Genomic DNA, 13918 nt, shown 5'->3' with positions numbered 1-13918 from the left:
GGCCCTGGAATTCCAGTAACTCCCTGATAGTTCACCAGACTGCAGGGCATGAAGGGCAACAGACATTTTGTGTAAGCACTGTAACAGTTGCACAGTTTAATACTGCAGGAATGAGGTTTGCATGCAGTAAACAAAATACTCGTGTATTTACCTCTGCTGCATTTACCTTTCACTGAAAATAATTAAAGAGGGCTGTGGTCATACTGAGAAAACAAAGAACTAGAATTCATGGACCATTTCTATGCTGTGTAGCTTCTTCTGCCACATTTGCTACAGGACTGTCTGAGCGCCTCCAGGATGAAACAAGGTAACAAGGATTTGTCACGTATTTACTCACTCTGCTTCTCTGCACAGAAATGCGTACAGCGTGGGAGGGAGAAGGATGTCTGTTTTATACGTGGCTTGGAAAGGAAGATAATATGGTTTGCAAAGGACTTTGTTCTTGTAAAAGTCACTGAGCAGTTTGAGCCTGCCCTAGTCAAGTTCTGTCTCCTACCCAAGAAATTATTTTGTGCAGAAAGAGTCCTGTTGTGCTAGAAAAGCACAGCTATTGGCAAAGGTATTAATCACTAAATTTTGCTCAGTTTCTAAAATACTCTGTACCTGAGAGTGTTTACCACCCTTAGCTGAGCATCACTTCCCATCCCATAACTGGGGGGATATTATCTTCGAGGGGAGACAGATGTTTTTACCGTTTTACCTTTACCTGTTACTTCTATCTGCTTCAAAAAACACAAAAATATATTTTAGTTTGAATTCTGCACCTGGTGCTTTCCTTGAGAAATCCAGAAAGATCCCTGACTTAACTCCAAGTGTACCACTGAAATGCCAATAACCTAAAGAAGCACTTAGACATAATGCATAATTGTTACATAAAATTGTTACAGAATTCAAGGTGATAAGTATCTAAGAACAATTACTCAGTGCATGGAAAAATATTTATGTTCCTACAGGATAAGGTTATGTCCAGAAGTAGTATAGCTGGTGAATAAGGCTCTAGGAAAAGGAACTGCATACTGTTACATGTATACATTAAATAAAAGCTAAATGTGACAATTAAAAAAGGTCAGTACTCTTGAGGAAGCAAGACAGACAGACAGGGAGAGGTGGAAATAGTTATTTTTGCATTAAGGAAACACACTAAAATATTCCTTGTCTTCATCTGCTGTCAAGAGATACTTTTTGTGCAACAAAAATACCTTTAACCTTTTAAACACATCATACAATTGCATCCAATTAAACTCCCATGTCTAGAAAGAAGGCATCCGAGCATCTGTTTATTGCTGTAACTTTTCTACTCCTGCCATACAGAAATTCTAGAAGTTATCAATCTTTACAGCAATGCCTGAATCTATTTCTTCCCACTATTATTCTATATATATACTCTATCCCACTACTGAAACTGGCACAGAAATATTCATGAGTTCTTTCATGTGGGTCCTCATCTGGAGAGGCTGAAGGCACAGAACTATTTTACAAAGGAGAGCTGGGATGTAAAGCTGCTCTCTGAACACAGGAGAAAATTCACCCTGAGCAAAGGGCCAGAACAATGCCTAGGCATCAGTTCAGACTCTGGTAAGCCTTAAAGTGGGATTTAATAATGAATTTTATGATCCACTGGTTACCCACTGGTCTTGTCATAGTGCTGCTTTTCTTCCTTATCCTCAGCACTTTTCCAACAAAGACCAAGAAAGCAGACTGCAACACAAACTTTGGTAGCAGTACACTTTGTAATAATTCTGAACCAGCTGCTTTCTTCAGTTAAATGATACAATATCTAAGGCATTCTTATAATTTGTATACTGTACTCAAATCACATCAACCACATGCTTGCATTTGCACTCAGTTATTTCCAACTGAATGCTGAATACTTTTATATTTTTCATAACCAAATTCCACCTCCTCCAGCAAAAAAAAAAAAAAAAAAGAAAAAAAGAAAAAAAAAAGAAAAAGAAAAAAGGGCAAAACTGTGTGATTTACCTTATTACAATTTTTAGAAACTTGGCAAAGAGCACTGTTTGACATACTGTCTTTATCTGGCATTCCTAAAAAAAGAATACAGAAAATAAATACATACTGTACATTCTTTGAGTGACAGTGAAAATATTTGTTAGTAGAACAGCAAATTTGAGGGTTCAATACTTTGATAACATACACATTAATCTGAAATTTTTAAAGAGCAAAACATTTAATCAGAAAAAAGTTTCCTATAGTGAACACAAAAAGAACAAAAAGTTAACTTCGGTGAATATTTTAAACAGCTTGTTAAGCACAGTTCTTTTTCAAAATTTAATATCTGAAGCATGTATACAGGAGTTATTTATAATTTTTCATTTAACATTATCTCAGTGTCTCAGTACCTGACAGTCAAATGTGACACTGAGCTTGCACTAATCAGCATTGCTATGCTATTCTATACTATTATTCTGCAAAGAAAACACAGGAGACAAAATCTGCAGATGCAATTGCTAGCCATCAGACATAGTCCTGCCTGGCATCACGAGAATCCCTGGCAAATAAATACAAGTGCTTTGATTTACATAAGGCTGCCCTTGGATTTATGTCTACAGCGCTATCCCACAGTTTGACAGGCTCTCATGAGGCAGAGACATACCCAAAATTATTTAGCTATGTAACAAAGATTAGCGAGCAGCATGGTTACTGCAAGCTCAAGCACTAACCTAGATCCTCCAGCAACTTGTGTAGCCCATCCTAACTAAAAAAACTGAGACAGTTTGTTATATTTGTTTTACTAGCAGGACTCATGGCCATGTTCCATGGTTCATGTAACACAAGTGGTAAAATGCTACACGACATCATCCAGTATGTTTTAATCACCAGGCCTGGGTCACAGTGCAGATTTTGGTACAGCTCTGCGTACACTTGTACAAAGCTGGGAAGGCAGTTGGGCAAGTTCCAAAGTGTCTTCTACTATATGCAGTATTAATGCAATTGTAATACCAAACGGAATTAAATTTTTAAATTTCAATACCCAAACATGGAAAATCTCCATCTTCCCCCTTCTTTCCTTTTCTCATGTGCTTGCCCACCACCTCATATCTAATCTCTCATACTTACTGTCATTGTTGGAGCCAGTTTCCATAACACCATAAGGAGGAGTGAGAAGTCCAGACATATACTGTCGATATTTCTGAAAGACAGCGATGGCACATTCAGTCAGGTACAGATGTATAAAGCCAGTCAAGGAAATGTGTTCTATTTATTCTTGTGTCTCCTGCCTTGTGCTTCTCACACACACATGTGCTATGAGACAATCAAACACGTCTTTACTCTTTAACACTACAAGGTCTGCTTTCTTGACTGGAGTACGCACTGCTGTAATTTTAAAGTTGTGCTAAACCAGTTCCCTCTTTCATCTTCCCCAAAGCATGACTTTAAGGTTTCTAATAAATCAGTGTTTTACTTAGCTGTGTGATTTCCCATGAAGACTGTTTTAAAGCTCATTTGAAATTACACTACTTATCAGAATCCAAGCTAGAAAGCTACTTCATTATAGGAATGGAGACAAGCTAAGGATTCATAAAAATCATGCACAACAACAGTTTTAGTGTCCGATTTGAAATATACAAGGTGTAGAGAGAAAACTCTAAACATTTAAACCCAAGACACTAAGTTTAGTATTCAGAAACTACAAGGCTATGAAACACAGACCTCACACATCATATTATGAATATCCTCATACAAAAACTGTATTAGCAGATGAAACTTTGTAACTTTAAAAATAACATCCCTTATACCACTATAAGCTATGTAATTGTAACTGATGTCAGCAACTGGTATTTTTCTTCAGTGAATGCTGATGACATGATCAGTAAGATTCAAAGCTCTGTCTAAGGCTTAAGAAACTCACAGAAGCAACAAAAATAACACCAAAGGGAAAAATTGTTCTTTTATCAAATACAAATCATTCAATGAATAAGAAACACATTTTTACTTCAAATCACACTACGTTACTGTCATGATTAAGGATAAACAATTACGATTCCCTTATGGAACTGTCAGAAAACATGCTGGTGCAATAGGGATTCTGATGTTCAGCATAAGTAAAATTCCTCATGCAGTCCTTTGGGTGTGCAGTGAGCTCAATGTGAATCAACCAGCTGAAATCCATGCAGGTTTCAACTAAGCACACATAATAATTGAGACAGTGCAATTTTAGTGCAATAGTGCAATTTTAATTTTAAAGTTTTATCCTTTGCTCTGTGGAGTTGCTTGGATGTATTCACTTTTAAAATGTTGCCTGTTGAATTTTAACAATGCTTGAATTATCCTTCATGCACTTATTTTTCTTGGAAATGGAAATATCATCATTCTAACACTAAGGACAGAATGTCTTGCATTCTAAATAACAACAAAAGCTACAAAGATTACATTAATCTTAATAATCCAATCCTATTTTTAGACAGGCTATTACATTCTAAAGCTTAGTAACATATTATTTAAATCTCACCCATAATCCAGCTGAATACTAGCAAAAGCAAATCTACACTATATCCCTGGTCAGTCACACAAAACAAATGCTATTTCATTTGAGGATAAAACTCTCCTGTTTTCTTTCTCAAACCACTCAGTTCCCATATTCTGCATCTAGTCCCATGCCTGAACTCAGAGGAATAACATAAGAAATAATTATTTTTCTCAGTTCGACTAGTAAATCACACATATAAACCAGGGGAAAAAGTAATTTCTGTTAGCCAAATGAAAAAAATAACAAAACCCAATGTGTCCCAAGGGTTGGAAATAACATTTTATTCAAATAGTAGATAAATGTTTTGTTCCACCTTCTACTGAGTTTGTTCTTGAAATGTGATTTTTAGATGGAAAATTGGAATGCTCCATTTGGGACAAGATAAAAACAAATTGTATAGGATGTTCTTTTCTTCTTCTTCATCATTTAGCTGATAGTCATTTCTTTGTTCTGTTTTTCGCAAAAAAGCATTTTCCCAGAAATACGAGTCCACATTTAAGCTGCTTCTATAAGGAACTTAAACTGTGGGAAGAGAGTAATTTTTTCTTTTATTTCCTATACCATGTCCATAGCCATCATACACAGCATGGCATTTTTTTTTCTGATTAATTCTCTAATATTTTTCTGGATTATTCTTCTCATGAGAAAAAAAACTTAGAACACAGCATACAATTTCCAAAAGACATGAGGGCCCATCTTCAGAAAAAACCTACAGGTAGAGTTAGCAGAATTAGAGACGTAACTTTAGAGGAGGCATGTAATCCTATTCAGGACACCAAAGTTCACCAGGAACAAAAGCACAGACTCCTGATCCATAATGTAGGATTTTGGTATCGCTCCCAAGGATGTCCACTCTGTCACCTTCTGCACGAGGGTCCCACCCTGCCCTGGGATCAGCCCACTTACGAGTCTGATACAGCAAACCCTCTGAGCAGTGCAGCCTGTGAAGGAGTTCAAGCATCATTACCAGAAAGGAAAAAATTCAAGGCATGCCCTCAGAAAGCTCAGTTGTTCATACTCCTCCAGGGCACCTCCGCATGAACAAAACTTTCTTCTATATCTGGGTATCTCTGGAGGGAGGGCTGATACAACAGCCTACACATGGTCTCTCATGAGGATATCTCAGTGGGTGTGGGCTGACATAAAAGGTATAATTTATGCCTAAACTTGTGTCACCTCATCAGCCAAATTAAATGTCAAGGGAAACTTATTTCAAGGAGTCAGGGAAACACTGTTTGCTGGGAAAACTAAGCATGCAAAGGCAGACTCAAGTAATTGCACAAAGATTTGCCAGTATCAGATGGAATAATAACGTTTCAGGCATGGGATCAGTGAAAGCTGAGATAATGAGACCTATCTTGTTACTGTGCTGTCTGTAAATGAAAATAAAATTCAATAAGTTAAATTATATTCATAGGTGGCATTTAAAATCATCCTGAAGATTAACAGACTAGATATTTACAAGAGGCTTTTGAAAATATATTCCACAAGTAGTATGAAGCCTGGAAATGTTTTCCTTATGAAAGACAGGAACAATTATCAAATCATCATACGCTTGTTTATTACCAGAATTCTTCAAGTTTTATAAATCCAACATGACAGCAGTTTTTAAAGCTACATTCAATGACCTATTCACTCTGTCTTCAAATTTCTACCAATTTATAAACTCTATCATGCAACAGCTTAAATAACAGACAATTCCTACACCTAATCTGACAGCATGAGTAATAAAGACAGTATTTTTTTTTCCAGTTGCTGACTGCCTCATAGCCATGCAGCGGGGAAAATTAACACATTTTGACCTTTTCAGACTGCTAAGGCCTAAAGCAAAGAAGATTGCTGACAAGAAACAGTTGGGGAGAGGAGAAAAGGAAGAAACAGAATCACACACTTGCCCTACTGGGAAGGTGCTGTGAGGGAATGGTTTCTAAGGCCACTCGCTGTCAGGTTTCTCAGTGTGTTTCTTTGCATGCTCAAATTAAAGCTTTATTTGTAGGTAGCTGCAGTTTGTCTCATAGGCTTTCTTAAGTACAATAGGTTTTCTTCAACTCTGTGAACATAATTATGTATATTTTTATATGCTAATATTTAGAAAGGCAATTACTCTAATTCTGATGCAAGCTATTTCTAAATTCCTGAAAAACGCTTCTAGCATACACAAGATATATAAAATATGTCTTTGGTTTTTGTGGTAAGTTCCTTCTCTTCTGCTGCTAATAGTGAAGTGCTAATACCTGTCTACAAACATTCCAGAAAAAGCCAAGTACATGTAAAGAATATTGATGAGGTACATGTTCCCTGTGTACCAAAACCCCAGGTACTCTAACAGGAAAGACACAGGACTAATGAGGGGAAGACGTCCTGGGTATAAAGATTTGAACACCAAATGTTCTCCCAAGAGCAGCAGTTCTGCTGCTGGCCAGTAAGGGCTGTGCAGTGGTGGTTTGTAGCACAAGAACTCAGGCTTCTGATGCTTCCCTGTGCCACGGTGAATCTACAGACCCTAGGAATCTGTGGCCAGATACTAGGAATTAAGTGTCTCATAACACTGGGGACAGTTTTGCAGACCTCAACATGTGCTTGGTTCAGTACATAATCTTTATTTTTCCTTCTCTTTCACCCCTATTCACAATCTCAATCACAGTGTCATTTTTTACCATTTCTACTGCCTCCTTTTCTGCCTACCCCTAACTTGCAACAGAGAACATGACAAAGCAAAGCCTGCCTAACTTGCAAATTTGGGAGTAACACAGAATAATTAATTTCAGATATAGAAGTCCTAAGCCAAACATCAAGGTCATCTTTCCACACATTTTTCAAAACCTTGTGTAATTATTTCATCAGCTGCTCTTATTGTGACTATTGCCTGAGTTCTGCAATACTCCTGTACTAGCTGTCAATACTTCTGCAATGGTTTCTCTTGGGGAATATATGCTGTAGCTTGAAAATGTGAGCCAACTTCTCTGTTTTCTTTTGACAATTAATAATTGATCACTGATGCTCTCAGTACAACTCTGTTCTTCCTCTAAGTTGGCAGTGAACCACGTCCCTCATGAGCATTACTCACAAGGGCGCGCCACTCCCGTGGTGCACTGTTTCTCCTCTTTTCTCCACAACAATAAGGAGAGAAGTCCCTGAAAGAAAGAGCTCACGAAGATTTCTGGACCCTCTTTTCACTCATCAAATCAAATAGAGGTTGCTGTCTCAAAATCCAGACTTTTGTCTTTAGATCTCATACTCTGGTGTTCACTGAACTGATGGGCAAAACCTCAGGTCATCTGCCCGCTATCTTTTTGTTTGTTAGCCAACAAAAAGTGCCGAATGTTCTTACAGATTTTCAGAAAAAAAAACCCACCCCAGACTGATTATCACACTGATAGTTGCTTTTTATCCCAATCTTGTTACAAAGGGGAAAGCAAACAGCACCCTTGCTTTTGCCCAATATTATGTGTTGAAACCAGCACACTCGGCCTAATTCTGACTTCAGATACTGTCTTTTTAGTATGCTGACAAATTTCCAAGTGCATTTCTTCCAAGCAAGCTCAGTCAGAATTTCCACACATTTCTATACATTTCTGGTCAATGTAACTTAACTGGCTATCACATAAAGGACCTGACCCATGTCTGTTTAATACTAGATAAAAAATCATTGTTTGAAGCTGGTGCTTCACTCTAGAACAACAAGTATCCTGACTATTGCTAAATGTCTGCCTTTGTCATTAACAGAATATAAACATCTGCTGCCATCAACAGCATAGGTAAGAGAACAGAACTGAGGTATTTCTGAAGGAAAGTATAAAGACATATTAGGAAAATATAATGCTACAACAGCAAAAATGTATTTTATTTTGTGAAAAAATAGAAAACAAGTCATGTGAATATTTCACCACAACTCACCGAACAGAAACAGATTGTTTTGTATCCATCAGTCTAACAAGTCATTAAAATGTGATAAACAAGGTCTGAAATGGCAGAAGTGAAGCACTATTAAGTCATGTTTAGATAAAATAAGTACAGGAAATGTCTGTGCCAAAATTGCTGAATCCTGATCTCAGAATAGGTACAGTTTATGTAACAGCAGATGAAGCTGCATATTTTCTATTTATTTACCTATTTACCATCTTCACAATGTTTCTGCACAGCTCTAATCAACTACACTTTATATTACTCCATCTCTTTATTTTGGAGAGCTGCATTTTGCTGTCACATTCCTACCTAAATCAATTTATTATGCTTGAAATGCTCTGTGTGCAGAATTTGCTTTATCACAGAATTCCCTTGATATTTTGTCAAGAAGAAAAATGCACCCAACTCTCTGAAATTATGCCAAATAGCAGACTTGGCTACCAGATAGAAAGCCAAAGATAAGACTGCACCACAAAAAATCTCATCCAAGAAAATTAGAGCATGAGCACTGATTAAGCAAATTGCACAGCCTATTCTGCTCCATCTAATTTAAATATAGAAATGCCATCATACAGCTCTCCAATTCTGTCTCCTAGAGAAATCCACTCAGGAAATGCACTTGGGTGGTGACAGGACTTGGCTAGGAGGGGTGGGAAAGATTGCATACACTTAGAAGAGGACAAAAAAACCAAATTAAAAACAAAGAGTCCATCTGATTTATGTGTTTTATTTTACTTCAATTGTGTAATCACAGAGTAGATAATGTATTTACAGGAAAAAATACTTAACTGCCTTTAACATCAAGTTTTTGAAAGGACTGAAAAAGAGCTTTATACATTTTCATATTTACTTTTTCACTGTGGTATCTTTAAAATCAAATTATGATGTCACCGACACTGCTTAAAACTAAATATAAGATCATAAAATAAAGATGTGCTCTCTTTTCTTCTTTTTCCATTTTGTTACATGTAGGAGAGAAGCATCAAATCACACCTAAGCTGGAATCTGCTGAACAACGCAGTGACAGAAGAGAACATTATTCCTCTTCAAACTGTTCTGCAACACTACGAATTGGAAACCTGCATCTTTATTAGCAAAGCCAGCAGATACATCTCAAAAATGAAGAGAAGAACAACTAAAAAAAATGTGCTGTTTTAACATAATTTTTCTTACCACTACAGCCAACCTTTAAATTTACATTAACAGGACTTAGATTAAGCCAAGTCTAGAATCATCTCCTGGGTCATGCCCAGGAGGAAGACCAATTTCCTAAAGTTCCAAATACAAAATACTTCCTTTCCCCTTCAGACAGTCACACCTCTTATTTTCACATACACTACTATAATGAGCAGAGAAACAAAGATGTGTTCTTTCAGATGATCTCAGTTTGCAAGACAGGTAAAAGGAAACTCACAAATACTGGATAATGCTGGCTTTGTTCAGTTCCTCACCTGGGCAGCTACAGGCTGCCTCCTGCAGTTTTTCTTCTATATTGTGTACACCCCTGACTGATCTTCAGCATTTTTCTGGGACAGAGCTTCAGCTGAGACAAAAGGTCATACAAGAGACATATGTGGAAAGTGCACTAACAGAATGATAAATTCTGTAATTGTGGCAACATAAGCATCTTGTTTCTGATCAAGTATCTCAGCCTCCAAAGCAAGCAAAAAGCAAGGATGGTATGTACTTAGTAAGCTGGAAGTCAGCAAGAACCTCTTAAAGCAGCTTGGTTTACCAAGATGCTGTTCCACCCTGAGAATGCCACCTTGAAAATACAGAAGGCCTTATATATCTATATGACCAACATGAATGTAATGAAACAGACTTCATCTGAAAAAAGTTATGAGAAATTTGGTATGTGCTGCTGAGATAGAGAAAAACTGGAAACCTCCTAGTGCAGGCTGTGCTCTGACAGTGGGCTGAAGTCACACTCCTCTGTAGTAAAATTCTGTAAGGTCACCACAAGGTATCTGCAGTAGTTAAGTCTTAAAAATGGGTTTTAAGTGTAAATGACACATTTGCCTTATAATGACACTGTGAACAGAAGTGCATGGTTATAAATATGGTTATTCATGGTTATAAACAGTTTATTTTTTTCCCTCTCATTACATATAATTTTAAAAGAAGATTTGAAACAAATAAAGAAAAAGCTGGTGAGCTGATCTGTTACTCTGCTTTTCATATTTATAACTGCTGAACACAGAAGTATGTTAGTCTAGAAGTTTATTTTCATCTGGAAGGAAACTATGGATTAAATATTAATTCCTCTACAATCAATATAAATCTCTTAAGTAATTCAGTGGCGTCAATCTAACACTGATTTTGCTTCTCACAGAAACAAGCACACATCAACCTACAATACTCATCTAACATCAAAAGCTTCCTTTTCATGGATAATTCTCCAAACTGATTGTTTCTATTCAATTGTGCATAACAATAATGAGGATATTTAATAAGTGTAAATAAGTAAACATACTTGTAACATTAGTCTTTCTTCAAAGCTTTTTAAATATTGTTCATATTTTTATTAAATATTATTTTTATTACAGGGTGAGCTGCTTTAAAAGCAGTTTGTGCAGCTCACTCAGGAACACTGCAGAGAAATCAAAGCAAGTATAATACAAAATAAGAGGGAAAAATGTAAAGACAAAGTAAACAATTATATTTCAGGAAATATGACTGAACACAATCTGTTTCTTCCAGTGAAAAGCATGTATTCTGACAGCAAATCACTCACAATTAGACTGATATCACCTAACAAGAATCCAAAATACCTGGGCCTCCAATTCACCCTTGCAATGGCACTACTGGAATTACCTTGTCAGCATAAACCTCTCAAAGGTCAAAGCTGCTCAAATCTGGAGTCCCCTTCATGCGCACTGATAAATGCAGTTCACAATAATGTTTCAGCTAGTCTGTAACACAGTGTTTAGTTACATTGCTTTACATCCATATTTACAGTACAACATCTCATGGCTCTCAGGTCTGAAGTTCCATACAAAAGACCTCTAAACAGTCTGTTAAACATAATCTTATTTTGTACAATAGCATCTTTTCTGAAGATTTCAAAATTTATTGGAGGGGAATGACTGACTTTTATCAAACTGAAGTGCAAATATTAGTAACAGTGATTCAGCTCTGCCATAACATAAAAATTAGGTAAACTGCATTAACAAACTGCAATGCAACAGCCTTATTTTTATGTGGCAGTTTTCAAGATTTTTCCTACAGACTGAAGTCAGTGCAAGTGATTTCCTCAAATCACAGAGAATTTATTTTGCTGCCAGACTGTCACTAAGACCAAAAAAGCCCACACACAAATGATGTTCTGCAGCTCTGACCTGGAGTCCTGCTGTGACTGCTTGTTGTACAACTCTTTCCTTAGGCAAAAAGTAAAATAACAGTGTTCCCTTCAGTTTAGCCCTAGAAACATTTTCAAACTTCATGACAAGAGGGGACAGTGAGGAATGGAGGCACACAGGAATGGGAAAGAAGGAAGAAAGTCCCACTGGAAGTTAAATGTTAGAAAAGAAAGAAACAGTTGTAAGAAATAAGAAGGAAAGGAGTGAAAATGGGTGGAGGGCAGGAGGGGAGTGCAATATATAGCCTAAATAGACTCCTCCAACCCACTGGAGCTGTCACAAGGAATGAAGAGACTACTTCAAGGAAGAGGGCACACTATGAAAAAAAAGGACAAAAAAAAGATAATGTGACGCAGCTTATGGATATGTATAATAAACAAACCTCCTCCTCACTCTTTTTGCCACTGAAGAAGCAGTTCACAGAGTGACAGAAACAACTAGGCTGGAAAAGACCTTTGAGATCATCAAGCCCAACCAATGACCGAACAGCACCTTGTCAACCAAAGCATGGCACTAGGCACAACACCAAATCTTTCCTTAAATACCTCTAGGGACAGTGACTCCATCACTTCCCTGGCAGCCTGCTCCAGTGCTCAATGACCTTTTTTTATGAAGAACTTCTTCCTAATGTCCAACCTAAACCTCTCCTGGTGCAGCTTAAGACTGTGTGTTCTTGTCCTATCTGTTGATGTCTTAGAAACAGGTATGCAATTCCATGATAGGCAGAAGCTTGGCTCCTTAAATTTGGCTGGTGTTGAGATAGTTCAGGTTTAAAGATTATGCAGATTGAGATGAACAGCACACAAATCAACAATTATCCAATCATAAACTTAATCTCTACTTTCCATAGTAAGGCATGCTAAATGTTTGCAATATTTTTCATTATGTTGCTCTGGGATGCAAATTATAAAGAAAAACTAGAAGAAAATACAATATGTGACTTTTAAAGGATAAAAACAGTAAATACTAGGTAGAGTCCAAACTGCTCTGCGATTCCGAAGAGTGACTTGGTTAAAGAAATGATGAAACATTCTCACAGATTAATTCAGTTGTGTAAAAAAAATTCTGAATTCTTCTAGTCACCATTTAAAAATTACTCAAATTCTGGATTTTTTCCAGCTAAGTTAGGCATCAGGGATATAGCCTGGTTTTACTGACACTTTTGTGTGGGGAGCAATTTTGTATTAAAATTGTAAATATTTTATTAAATATTTAAGTATTTGAATTATTAAGTAAATAAAATTATTTAAATATTGTATTAAATAGCTGTATTATCTGCTTCTGTTTTCTATTTATTTCATTTTCTGAAGGGGTGTTTCCTTCACAGTACAATATATAGCCACAAAAAAATGGTAAACTTGATTTTCATTCCTCATTATCAATTTTCATCCTACCAACCTACAATATGTCATGCTATTCATCACCAAGATTAGAGCAGCATTTGAGATATGCAGTGGGGCACAGTAATGAAGATGCACTGTACAATTTCTTAAGTGAAAAAAATACTAAGGAGATTTTAAGGCTGAACACATGACCAAAAGAGAAAAATGAAACAAGAGGAACATGAGAAAAATGGAGACACAAGATAATGAAGGCTAACCTACAGAACTAAACTGAATAATAATATTTCCAGAAAAGGAGAGTGTACAGAGAATAACAATATATCAGTCTCCTCCTTTGTCAAATAGAGCCCTGAAAGCAGCTTAACTAGGGGTCCAGCTTTACTAAGTTCTGCACACAAAATAAAAGGTCAGATCCTGTCTCTTCCTCCTCCCAAACAGAAATGTCTAGAGTGCAGTTAGGGGCAGGATGCAAGCAGGAAAGTGACACAGCACAACTTCACTAAACTCAAGATGAGAATGTTTCACCAGAGATTTTTCTTCACATAAAGCAAGTATGATTATATCAGAGCATGAGCTAACTGAGAACAAGAAGTTCACAGCTTTGGCATTCATTGTAGGACAGACCTCCAAAGGCTGAAACAAAAACGCCTTAGGGAAACTCTTTCCCATCTATTTATTACACTCTTGCACTGAAGCTGTACCACCACAAAGGGATGCAACTAATAAAAACAACAGAGCTAACCCTGTCCCAGACAGAGTTTTAACTATACATAACCAGATTTAGAGAGACACAGCTGTTAAGTTTACATAGGACTACA

The 13918-nt window shown here is 36.8% G+C and overlaps 1 protein-coding gene across 7 annotated transcripts in view; it reads right to left on the bottom strand.

Annotated features, from left to right (window-relative positions):
- RAPGEF4 (Rap guanine nucleotide exchange factor 4) overlaps positions 1-13918 on the bottom strand; it is a 150952-nt gene that overhangs the window by 73875 nt on the left and 63159 nt on the right. For all 7 annotated transcript variants that reach the window (XM_030277473.4, XM_030277476.4, XM_030277472.4 and 4 more), the window contains 2 exons: positions 3079-3151; positions 1981-2045 (listed from right to left, as the gene is read on the bottom strand). In XM_030277473.4, coding sequence (XP_030133333.4) covers positions 1981-2045; positions 3079-3151 — 138 coding nt within the window. The remainder of the gene's footprint in view (positions 1-1980; positions 2046-3078; positions 3152-13918) is intronic.

This window comes from Taeniopygia guttata, chromosome 7 (assembly GCF_048771995.1).
Source record: "Taeniopygia guttata chromosome 7, bTaeGut7.mat, whole genome shotgun sequence".
Lineage (NCBI taxonomy): Eukaryota > Metazoa > Chordata > Aves > Passeriformes > Estrildidae > Taeniopygia > Taeniopygia guttata.
The sequence above is the reverse complement of the archived record's forward strand: the minus strand, read 5'-3'. Positions and strand labels throughout refer to the sequence as shown.